A 10,930-nucleotide genomic window follows, 5' to 3' on the forward strand; every position below is an offset into this window, starting at 1 on the left:
CCCCCCAAGGAAGAAAATAAAACTGTACATGGAACTGTAAATAAAATAATTGCAAGTTGTGTTCAGGTCCACAAATGAGGGCTGGGTCCTACTTTAAAGTGTGTGGCTATGAGATGGCTCTGTGAAGAGGTGACATTTAAGTTGCATGCAAACCAAGGGAATAGAACATTCTAGGTGGAGGGAGGAGCAAGTGCAAAGACCTAATGTGGGAAGGAGATGCCTGGAATGTTGGAGAAATTGAAATCAGACCAGCAAGGTTGAACTGAAGAGAAAGAATGAGGGAGCCAGGAGAGAGTGCCCTGTCTGAGGTTAGAGACAGAAGCAGGCAAGATAAGATTGGGCTTGGTCTTGCAAGCTGGTGTGGCCTTTGGATTTTATTTCAGAATGAGATTTTAATGAGAATGAATAAAATGGGAGGGTTTTAATCAGGGATAGAATATAACCTTTATGTTCTAAGAAAACTGCTTTGGTACTCTTCAGAGAATGGATGGGAAAAAGACACATTCCTGAGAAAGATCACTTCCTTGGCCGGCTTAGGCTTTGAAGGTTGCAGGGAAAATGAAGGGAAGAAGGCCGATTTGACAGATGTTTTGGAGATGAATATGTTAGGGCTTTTAGATGGACTGGGTGAGAGTAAGGGGTGAGGGAGAGGAGGTCAAACAGAGAACCCCTGGTTCTGGTTTAGCTACTAATATATGTGGGGAAGCCAGTAGGAAGATCAGATTAGGGGTAAAGGACTCAATTTCAATATCAACCTGTTAAGCTTGAGATAGTAAGAAGAGCTGGGGAGGAAGCATTTAGCAGCGGAGAAGTCCAACAGGAGATAGGTGGGGCAAACTCATCAGGAGTGATGGTGGACAGAGAGGGGAGGGCTCAGGATCAAGCCTGGAGCATCCATGGTTTAGATGGCAGTGGGGAGGAGGGAGACGGGTGGGTGGTGTCAGGGTGATCGATGAAGTGTCTTGAGGAAGAGGAGTTGTGTGTTGATGTTGGGTACTGCTAGGCTGAGTATGAGAAAAGCAGAGGCGTCCTAGGAGTAGGCAGCATGGAGGCTGTGGGTGCCCCTGACCTGAACCATGTCAGTGGCCAAGTGGGGCTGGAAGCCAAGTGGGTTGGAATTTGAATATGGGGCTTGTGAGGGAAGAGATGAGCCATTTTTCAAGCAGTTGACTGCTAAGGAGGCAGAGGAATTGAACAAAAGCGCGAGAGACTATGGGTAAAGGAAGAGCTTATCAAGATAGGATGATAGTAGGTGTAGATGCTGATGGAGGATGATGGTGGAGCCAAGGACTTGGGAAGTGGAGAGAATTAGATCCAGAGTACTAGGGGGAGAATCTTCCTTTGAGGGAGAAAGGGAAGCATCTTTCCTCAGAATGGAGGGAAGGAGTCCGTAGTTGGGGCAGATGCAGGCAGATTAGGGTTAGGCAGGAAGATGCACAGATTCCCATCTGTGGCAGGGTCATCAGCTGAGAGTGAGGGTGGAGGACCAGGCGTGGGAAGTTGCAGGAGAAAGAAGGTATGAATTGTTGTTTAGGAATGGGTGGCAAGCCTACCAGAGAAACGCAGGCTTGTGAGGCATTGCAGACTGATGACAGTTTGAGGTCAGAGAACATAAATGTAAAGTGAAACTTGTCCACCCAGTTTGGTGATGTTGTCCAATTGCTTGGGTGTAGGCATGGAAAAGGCAGTTGGAAGATGCATCAGATTGGGCCTTCGTCAGGCTGGGGAGCCAGTCATTGATAACAATGATATTAACTAGCCCGTTGCTATTGACTGTGACTCATGGGGGCACCATGTGCCAGAGTAGAACTGTGAACCAGAGGGTTTTTAAAAACAGCTGTGGTCTTTTTTTTTTTTTAATGTTTTATTGTTAATTATGTGATCGTTTACATGGGAGAACAGTAGCTTTACATTCATCGTATCATACATCGTTTCATTGCCATGATTACAGTCCCTTCCAGGCATCATCAGCCAACCAAAACGTATACCCTGCAAGCCTGCCCCCCAGTCGTTAGCACACAGCCCTTCTCCCTCTCTGGATCTAAAGTCCCCAGCCACTCCATATCTCCACGTCAACGTCTCTGCCTCCAACTCTGGCATCACTGTTTCTCTGGGTAGCGTCCCACACTCCACTCTTCTCCCTTGATGGTTCCAGGGACCTCCACTCCTGGCCTTGCAAAGTCAATCACTCCCCTCCTTTTGCTACAAAACGTCTACCTTTACATTTCCAACCCTTATAGTCCGTCCTGATAGCAATTATTCACTATTGTACCACAAGAGTCCTATCCCCATCTCCTTGCATCAGCCCTGCCTAGACAGATTGGATACTACTCAGTAGAGATTCTAACTTCCTCTGCACCCTCTGTATCTAGGCTCCCTCTTGAAAGCTTGTAAGCCAGTCACTTCTTGCCTTTGTAGCCCTCCCCCCCCAAATTTTGCGTAGCCAATGTCCAAGTTGCCCATCCCTGTCTACTCTGTATATGGAGGGGGTGGGAATGATCCTTGTTGTAAAGATTTGTTGCCTCTTTTGAATAGCTGTGGTCTTTAGGAAGTAGAACTCCAGGCCATCTCCAAGGTGCCTCTAGATGGACTTGAACCCCCAATTTCTTGGTTAGTAGCCAAGTACTTAACAATCTGTGCCACTCTGAGGCCTTGATAAAAATGGTAGACCATAGACATGGGCCATTCAAGTAAGAAAGTGAAGCCAGGAGGTGGCTGGTGGTGAGAGGGAAAGTCCGCAGGCTAGTGGGAAATACTTACAGAAGTACGATACGAGGATGAACAATGTGGGCAGGGGATTGGAAATTCAACGTTACAGGTGTTGCCTTCTTGCTCATGAGGGCAGCGGGGCATGGTTGCAGGAGAGGGCCAGTGCAGGGGAGTAGGGAAGAGGGCATTGGAGTAGATGGGAGGCAGGTGGCTGGAATGGCTTAGCCTCAAAGGACACATGTATGTGCTGAGGGAAGCTAAGTGATCAGGAGCCACTAAGGACCCCTTTTCCTTCTCCCCTTCTTCTGCATATGTGGGGACAAGGGGAGCAGAACAGTTGTCTCGCTGGAGAGAGGTTGTGTTCTCAGAGACTAGTCTGATTTCAGTTAAGGCATGAAGGTCAGTGGTCAGGGTTGCTGGCGCCTGCAGATTTCTGAAAGGATTGGGGAGCCAGGGGAGGAGGAAAGGACAGGGTCAGACTTGGGAATGTATACAGCAGGGAAAGCCTGGGTGCTAGAGGGTGGCTGGGAAGGTGTGGTCTCTTGGCTGTCCTGGAGGTCAGCCAGTGGGAGAGTTTACATCTTGGAATGTGTGAGTGGGGCTGACCATTGAGTATGAGGAAGACTTGGGGATTTCAAGTTGATGGTGAGCTCCGAGTGAGTCTTCCATGGTGATGTGGTTACACCAACGCTGATTCAAATGTTGAAGACAGTACTTGAAGTATGATATAGCTAGAGTAAAGGTGTTGGGCTTGCTTTGTTTTGCACCTAGAATATTGTACTTGGTTCCAAGCACCAGAGGTCACCCAGATTTAGATTTGTGGAAGGATTTGGAGGTGAGAGAGAGCAGAGTGGGATCTGGGGGCATGGACTTGTGTCCCAAGAAGAGGTTTGGGGGAAAGGTTCCTAATGTGGTGTCTCTGGATGTAATTCAGGGATCTGTATGAGCCCCTTGCTCCTCCAAAACTGTATTTAGAGTTGTATATGTTTATGCACTTATCTAGAGAGGAAGTCCATGTTGTTGTTGTTAAGTGCCATCGAGTTCCAACTCATAGAGACCCTGTATAGGGTTTCCAAGGAGCAGCTGGTGAGCTTCAACTGCTGACCTTGCAGTTCAAACCTATCTTGCAGTCCAGCACATTAACCCACAGCATCACACCAGGATGCCATGTTTTTTTAAAAATTACATTTCCAAAGGGATCCTTGATCCAAAAGAGATTTCAAACCACTTGTTTAAAGGAGAACTTGGCCGAAAGATGCAGATGGGCTTGACAAGAGCTCTCTCTGTGTGGGTGATCGGCTGCCGTTTGTGGGTAGAGTGTGTGGTCTGTGTGGAGCCAACTGGTGAGACTTGGTTAGTGGCAGGCAAGTGCAGGAGGCTGGGTTTGGCTTTGTGTGGACACCTGAGAGCTCATACCACAGGTGGGGTATGCACAGGGCAGGTAGGAGGAGGTGGGCTGTGATCCTGGCAAAAAGCATTGTGCAAGCCTTGGTGTTGCGGTGAGTAAGCAACTCTGGGTGTTGCCAGATGTTATGGATTGAATTATTGCCCTCCCCAAATATGCATTATAAATCCTATTATTATAATCCCATCAGGAATGGGCTGTGTTTGGTATGTTACTGAGGCAAGGTCAGTGTTGAGTGTATCTTGGGTCAGTCTCTTTTGAATTCCAAAAGAGATTACACGAGCAGAGATGAGGTAAGGTAGATGCCACGACATATGGAACCAGAAAGTAGAAGCGGAAGAAACAAAGTCCTCCTACAGAGAGAGTCTACCAGAGAGACTTCCCCAAGAGCCGGTGCTCTGATTTTGGACTTGGAGACTAAACGTTGAGAAAATAAATGTCTATGTTTTCAAGCCACCACTTTTGCTATTTCTTTTACAGCTGCACTAGATAACGAAGACACAAGATTTCCTGCTTCTCAGGGAGAGTATTGAGGACTAAGCTTTTCTGTTGTTGTTGTTGTTAAGTGCCGTCGAGTCGGTTCCGACCCATAGCGACCCTGTACAGGGTTGCTATGGGTCGGAACCAACTCGATGGCACATAACAACAACCTTGGAGCAGAGCCTGGCAGTGTTTCGTTTTGTTGTGCGTGGGAATCACCGTGAATTAGGGTCCAACTCAGCACCAGTGGCTAATAGCAAAAGCAACATGTGCCTTAGAGGCAGAGCAGGTGGCGTCAAGAGAGGATAGAAATCAAAGTCGTTACCATTGCCTTTCTTCTTGTCTTCATTCCCCATTCCCCATTCCCCGGCAGTGGGAGCCCATAGACAAGGGGCTTAGAATAGAACGTGTGTTCTCTTTTAAGCATATACAAGTTATGACTTAAAAATTAATGAGATTAACTTAGAGTTCAAGATGAAGGATTCAGCATGTGTGTTTATTTATACTTTCCCTCCCTAGAACTCATTAAAATGATAATAAAGAGATTTTAAAATGTATAATCGGTTGACAGCATAGTGAATGGAGGGGAATTATCAGCAGCTGAGAGATTGCAGGCATGTTTCAGGATGAGAGACAGCAGATGGAAAATGCTAATATTGGAAATACAGCAAAGGAGACTACAGCCCAGAATACAAGTGAAAGTGTTCTTGGTGGGGAACCCTTTCACATGTGTTCTGCTCCGGAGAACCTTTGAGTAGAGTCCCAGGCCCAGCTGAGGGCAGGAGTGTGAAGTGATACTAAGAACAGGTTTTAATTGAAGGTCTAGGGCACTTGTGTTTGTCAGGGGGGAGGGAGGGAGAAAGGAGGGTGAGTGAATTTCCTTGGCAGAATTAAGACTGGCAGTGTGGGTGTTGACATTCTAGAAGAGTCTTCCTTGGATGGATCCCAGGTAGGTAGGTGGATGGTGTCGGAAACTATGGTACTAGGTTAGATCTCTTAGAGAAATAGTGTGGAACGCTCCAACCTTTATGAGTCAGGAAAAGAAGGCAGAGCCAGCCCAAATAAACTCCTTATCAGCAAAGATGGATGCTAGAAGATTGTAAAACAAGGCGTTCAAAGTCCTGAGGGAGAATTATTTTTTAATCATTATAAAAATATATAGATAGATACTCAGTGTGGTAGGTTGGAAAATGTGCTCTAAAGATACCAGGTCCTAATCCCTGAAATCTGTGAGTGTCAATTTGTCCAGAAGAAAGGATCTTTGTAGGTGTGATTAAGTTAAGAATCTTGAGATGGGAAGATTGTCTTGGATTATCTAGTTGTACCCTAAATGCAATCCTAAGTGTCCTTCTAAAAAAGAGGCCAATGGAGATAGGATGACACATCTGTGGGAAAGACACTGTGGCCAAGACAGACAGACAGACCTGAAGCGGCCGTGCTGTGGACTTTGGGTGTAGAGGAATACGACGACCAAAGCTAGCAAAGGCAGGAAAACGGATTCTCCCCTAGAGCCTCCAGAAAAAGCAGTCTTGCTGACCCTCTTGGTTTTAATACTAATGTTGGACTTCTGGTCTCCAGAAATGTGAGGAAATAAATTCCTATGGTTCAAGCCACCATGTTTGTGGTAGGTTGTTGCAACATCCTTAGGAAGCTAATACACCCAGCCAAACCAACAGGTTTAAGGGGAAAGTGAAAGCCATCCTCAGCAATGTGAGAACTTAGTTCGTTTTTGTCTATGTAGAAATCAATACAATCTATTGAAATTTCATTCAGATTCTATCCGATTCCGTTCTTTCCCACTTCCAACTGCATGCATGTTCCATAGGCAATACTTCTTTTGACCCTAACTTCTTGGAATTAGGTTAGACTTTATAAGTAAAGGGGCACAGTCCTCCAGCCTGCCAAATATGCCCAAGACTCAGACACCAGCTGCAAACTCAGAGAGTCCTAAGCCTCCCTCACTTGTGACCTGTCGTTATTAAGTGCCATTGAGTCAGTTCTGACTCACAGTGATCCTGTACAGGGTTTCTGAGTAGCGGTTAGTGAGTTTGAGCCTCTGACCTCATGGTTCAAACTGACCTTGCAGTCCAGTGCTTATCCTACAGTGCCACCCCAGAACTCCCAGTTGTGACCTTATTGTTGTTGTTGTTGTTAAGTGCCACCAAGTCAGTTCCGACCTATAGCGACTCTGTATAGGGTTTCAAAGGAGCAGCTGGTGAGCTTGAACCACCAACGTTGCGGTTCAAACCGACTTTGCAGTGCAGTGTGTTAACCCACAGCACCCCACCAGGACTCCACTGTCACCTAGTGACTACAAATTTAGGAACTTCCCTCTACCCCATAACGATGCCAGCTGTAAACTCAAAGGTCCCCAGGGCCCTTAGCTTCTCACCTGCTGCCTCTCACTCCCACTGTTCCCTCAGGTTTGATAATTCGCTAGAATGACTCACAAAACTCAAGAAAGCAATATATTTACAATGACAGTTTTATTACAGCAAAAAGGATCAAATTAAAAGTCACATGGGGGAATTCTGGGAGCGTCCATGTCACACAAGGTGAATTCTGGGAGTGTCCATGTCCCCAAAAAGGGAAGTGTCACTTTTGGGGCACAGTTCTTTGACCAGTCATGGAAAGTCCATGGAACTTCCTCATCCAGAACCTTTATGGGAGGGTCTCTCATTCCATAGGCCTGATTGTTGGAATTAAACTTCCAGTCTCTTCTCCCCTGAGATTGGGCTAATACCACGTGAAGGATCTTTATGCCCTTGCCAGCCCCCTCCCAAGATAAACGTAGGTACAGGACAGTAACTAAGGAAGATTGGAGAAGAGTTGATAGATTTGAATGATGGTGTTGGTAAAGAATATGAAAATCACCGTGAACTGCCAGAACAAACAAATATGTCCTGGGAGAAGTACAGCCAGATGCTTCTTAGAAGTGAGGATGAAGAGACTTCTTCTCTTCTACTTTGTACATGTTATCAGGAGAGACCAGTCCCGGGAAATGGACATCATACTTAGTAAATTGGAGGGTCAGTAGAAGAGGAAAACTTAGCAAAATGGATTGATACAGCGGCTGCAGTAGTGGGCTCGATCATAGCAATTATGAGGATGGCATAGGACCAGATAGTGTTGTGTTCCATTATACGCAGGGTCCCTGATTCGGAACTGACTCAGTGGCACCTAACAACAACAAGTCTGGAGTCCTCTAGGTAACAAAGGCACTTCAGTCGCTCAGGAGAACCAAATATCTTTGTGTAAAGTAATGCTTTGCCTCACAACGTCACACTCATCTTGAGCAAAACAAGGGTGAAGACCATAAAGAGGCAGTTATAAACAAAAAGTCTCAAGGAAAGAACTTCCAGACAGACAGTTGTGAGCAGCCCTTGGAAGCAACCAGTCTAAAGCCTTTGGGGCCAAGATAATATCTTTGTGACAAAGACTAGAGTATATTCCAGGGGAGTAGGCAGAATGAGCCAGAAGCTGGTATATACTAGGGATAATATGAACAGACTGGATGTTTCTCTTTTCAATAAGAAAAGTAAGGCAATAGAAAAACTCCACACAAAAGAGGAAAATGACCACAAGAACGTTATGTTCCAAATATGAAACACACTGAGCTATGGTACACAGTTGGGAGAATGTTAACGGAGAACTTTTTCCTTTGAGTAGCATTCAGCTCTTGATATTGGAACAGTACAGAGAGAAATCTAACTTCAGAACATTTCTTGGCTCTACAGGAAACCATATTTACATAGTCATAATAATGGACTTCTTTTAAATGGCTACATAGTACTCTATTGTGTTAATTTATTGACTTAACTTCTTCTGGTGCTGAACATTACAGTTCTTTCCTGGTTGACCTTTTTGTAAATAATGTTGGGATCTAAGATCCATTCCATGAGCAAAGTCTCTTTGTTGAAAGAGGTGGAGAATTGGCTTATGATATTTACAACGTATAGTAGGAGAGTCCCCAAGTGGAAGAGCAGCAGGCAAAGTTTGAAGGGAGAGGGTTGACTAACTTATCGAATGACTCTCCCTTTAAGTTGCCAGGAGTAAGGCCAACTTACGTGACAGGTTCTTGGTCTTGACTTGTTCCTGTGTTGATGATGATCAGCCTCTGTTACTTCCCTTGGGGGGGTGGGGTCAGTGGGCAGAAGGGGATGTTGGGTGGAGTAGGCAGGCTGATTTACTGGAGAAACCTGAGCTTGTTCGTCTGCTCAAGAAAGGAACCAGAAACAGAGAGACTATTGTAATCTAGGTTAATGTTTCCCAATCTTTTTTTTCCCTTCAACAGTTTCTACATCTACCAGTTAGTGACATTGATTACATTCTTTGAATTCTGTAATCATCCTCACACTCCTTTTCTGAGGTGTTCCTCCCTCATGATCATAAACTTACTGTCCGCTTAAGGTTCGTTTCTAATGTTTTGAGTTGCCATTGCCAATTTGATCGTATATAGGTAGTTTAAGAAGTCCTGATTTGGCGCTGTGGGTTAATGCACCAAACTGCAAAGCCGTTTCGGAACTACATGCATGATCAAGGTCCTCGGAAACCCTATACAGGGTTGATATGGGTCGGAGCCCACTCACCAGCACTTAACAGCAACAAGGAGCTCTGGTAGCATGTAGATTCTGAGTTGGGTTGCTAACCACAAGGTGAACAGTTCAAATCTACCAGCCACTCTGTGGGAGAAAGATGAGGCTTTCTGCTCCTGTAAAGATTTATAGCCTCAAAAAACCCTATACAGGGTCACTACAGCATATCACCACCACCATAAGTAGTTCTTAAAAGAGTATAATACTCAAAGCAGACTTTTTTTTACTAGTTAAGCTAAACTATTGTTTGCTTTAAGGATGACTTCACTCTGGAGTCTATGAGGATTTGAAGTTCTGTTCTACATTTTCCCCCTTTTGATCATGATTCTTCTATGGAATCTTGGATCACGTGGTTCAGTACTAGTAGACAGACACCTCCACTGCTTCCGGTCTCATAGCAAAGGTGGCAGTTGTTCATAGAGGAAATTAGCTACACCTTCCATAGCTTCCTCCTGTTTCTCTTTCTCCTCCTTTGTTGCTCCAAGTGAGTAGGAACTTGTACCTTGGATGGCGACTGGAAAGCTTCTAAGACACCAGGAGGTAAAACAGAAGCACTACACATGCTATTAATCTAACTAACTGGGAATGTTTCCTGACCCTCCAAACCAAGGAACCAAGTCCCATGAGGTGTTTGCTTATACATAAGAAGCCACAGCAGCCACCCTTTTCTTGGGTGGGTGGGGGTGACATTCTTGTAATATATTTATCTCACAGTTTTGTCAATTCATCTTCTTGTTGTTGTTGTTGTTAGGTGCCATCGAGTCAGTACCGACCCATAGCGACCTTATGCACAGCAGAACGAAACACTGCCTAATCCTGGACCAACCTCACTACCATTGCCACACTTGAGTCCATCGATGCTGCCATTTGGCTAATCCATCTCATTGGGGGTCTTCCTCTTTTTCTCTGACCCTCCAATTCAACTTCTTATAGGTGTACAATTTACTGACAGTGATTACAATATTCAGCTGTGCGACCCTAACTTTACTCTATGTAATTTTCCCATCACAACCAACCTTCTTTTTCCCTCCCTCCTGCCTCTGGTAAGCACTAATAAACATTGGTCTGTATACATTTGCCTTTACTTTTTATGTGATATTTGTCAGCAGTGTCTTAGGACTCCATACTATAGCATGTATCAAGACTTCATTTCTCCTATTAGGTGAGGAGTAGTCCATTGTAGATAGGTACCATATTTTGTTAACTCACTCATCTGGTGAGCACATTTAGGTTACTTCCACCTTTTGGCTACTGTGACTAGTGCACCATTGGTGAACAAATTTCCTTTTTGGACTTCCTGTTTTCAAGTCTTTGGGGTATATATTTGAGAGTGGAATTGCTGGGTCATATTTTTTCACATGCAAGTTTGCAATAGTATAATGGTAGGGAACTTCCAGAAATTCAAGCGAGAACCAGAAGACGACATGGAACAAGACATATCATCACAGATGTCAGGTGGATCTTGGCCAAAAGTAGAGAATATCAGAAAGATATTTGCCTGTATTTTATTTTATTTTAAAGTTTTTATTGTGAATTATGCGGTAGTTTGCATGGGAGAACATTAACTTTACATTCATCCTATCGAATATCGTTTCATTGTCATGGTTACAAGACCCTCCATGTATCATCAAACAACCAAAGGGTATATATACCCTGCAAGCCTGGCCCCTAGTCATCAGTACACAGCCCCTCTCCCTCTCTGTATCAGGGAAGGTATATGTGAGGGTTGAATCCTTTCAAT

The 10,930-nt window shown here is 44.8% G+C and overlaps 1 protein-coding gene across 1 annotated transcript in view; it reads left to right on the forward strand.

Annotated features, from left to right (window-relative positions):
- Window positions 1-1,045: 1,045 nt before the first annotated feature.
- Window positions 1,046-10,930, forward strand: part of HOMER2 (homer homolog 2 (Drosophila)) — a 122,111-nt gene continuing 112,226 nt past the window's right edge. Inside the window, exon 1 of the mRNA XM_006870950.1 lies at window positions 1,046-1,107. Coding sequence (XP_006871012.1) covers window positions 1,046-1,107 — 62 coding nt within the window. The remainder of the gene's footprint in view (window positions 1,108-10,930) is intronic.

Source organism: Chrysochloris asiatica, unplaced genomic scaffold (assembly GCF_000296735.1).
Source record: "Chrysochloris asiatica unplaced genomic scaffold, ChrAsi1.0 scaffold00156, whole genome shotgun sequence".
Classification (NCBI taxonomy): Eukaryota; Metazoa; Chordata; class Mammalia; order Afrosoricida; family Chrysochloridae; genus Chrysochloris; species Chrysochloris asiatica.